At 57.1% G+C, this 1,345-nt stretch overlaps 1 protein-coding gene across 1 annotated transcript in view; it reads right to left on the bottom strand.

The window, feature by feature from the left end:
• PRPF6 (pre-mRNA processing factor 6) overlaps positions 1–773 on the bottom strand; it is a 39,101-nt gene extending 38,328 nt beyond the window's left edge. The window contains exon 1 of the mRNA XM_009998713.1: positions 601–773. Within this exon, the coding sequence (XP_009997015.1) occupies positions 601–773 (173 nt within the window). The remainder of the gene's footprint in view (positions 1–600) is intronic.
• Positions 774–1,345: the final 572 nt, after the last annotated feature.

The following is a 1,345-nucleotide window of genomic DNA, read 5'->3' as shown; positions in this document are numbered from 1 at the left end:
GGGGAGAGCGGGCAGCTGCTGGGGTCACCCCAAAGGCGAGGGATTGGTTGGGGAAAACAAACTGTGAGTGTTATCCATCTCGTTTTGTATCTGCTTTGGAGATGGACTCCTTGTTTACTAATTTACAGCCTCCTGCGTTTGCCTTCTTCCCTCTTGCTGGAATGTCCCCAGCTTTCCGCCTTGGAAATGTCCCTTTCCACCTTGGAAATGTCCCTTTCCGCCTTGGAAATGTCCCTTTCTGCCTTGGAAATGTCCCTTTCCGCCTTGGAAATGTCCCTTTCTGCCTTGGAAATGTCCCTTTCTGCCTTGGAAATGTCCCTTTCCGCCTTGGAAATGTCCCTTTCTGCCTTGGAAATGTCCCTTTCCAAGCCCAACCACTCCCCCAGTGCAGAAGCAGTCCCTTCCAGGCTGGCCGGGAAGGGCCAAGCAATGCCCAGCACAGGGCCAGGGGAGATATCCCAGACCCCTCTGCCCTCCACACATCCTTTCCAGCATCTCTCAGAGATGTGTTTCAGTAACTGCGGGATGTCTGGAGTCCTTGTCACACTAATTGTCTCCTCTCCTCTATTAGGCATGCTTAATTAGCCAATATTCACACACGGAGGTCGGGACTGGCACACCACAGCCCGAGCACTGTCGGCCTTTCCCATGCTGGCACATTCCTGCATTGGCTGCTGCTTCTGCTGTGTCCTGGACACAGTGAGGACAGTGCCAGCAGGGACACTGCCAATCCAGTCCCCTCCCGTTGCGGGCAGCAGAGACCCCTTCCCCATTCCCCCCTGCCTGCAGTCCAGCCCAGAGCAGTCCCAGCAGCTCAGGCACAGGGAGCTGCTTTGGAGAAAACTGCCTGTGGGCTGCAGAGGTGGCTTCAGCTGCCCACGAGGCTGCAGGACTCCATCGTGGCCAGTCAGCTCAGGAGGAAAGGAGGCTGAGCAGGAGAGAAAGGGAAAGTCCTTCCTGCTCCAGGGCACCAGTGGCTCCTTCCCTGGGGACTTCTTGTGGGAATGGCTTTGCATCAGTACAGATTTCTGGTGGGGATGGTTCTGCCCCAGCACCCGCTACCCCAGGACCTCACTGACTACATCCCCACCATGCCAGTGAGTTCCTGTCTGTGCCTGGCAAGGGGGCAGTGCTGACCCCCTCCTCTCCTGCTCCCCATAGGGCCGTGCCTGTGACCACTATGGCATCTACCACACCAGCCCCACGCTGGGCAGCCTGGCCAAGCCGGTGGTGCTCTGGACCCAGCAGGATGTGTGCAAATGGCTGAAGAAACACTGTCCCCACAACTATCTCATCTACGTCGAGGTGTTCTCCCACCACGCCATCACAGGTACAGTAGACACTC

This window comes from Chaetura pelagica, unplaced genomic scaffold (genome assembly GCF_000747805.2).
Source record: "Chaetura pelagica isolate M959 unplaced genomic scaffold, ChaPel_1.0 scaffold275, whole genome shotgun sequence".
NCBI lineage: Eukaryota > Metazoa > Chordata > Aves > Apodiformes > Apodidae > Chaetura > Chaetura pelagica.
This window is presented reverse-complemented; position numbering and strand designations above follow the sequence as displayed.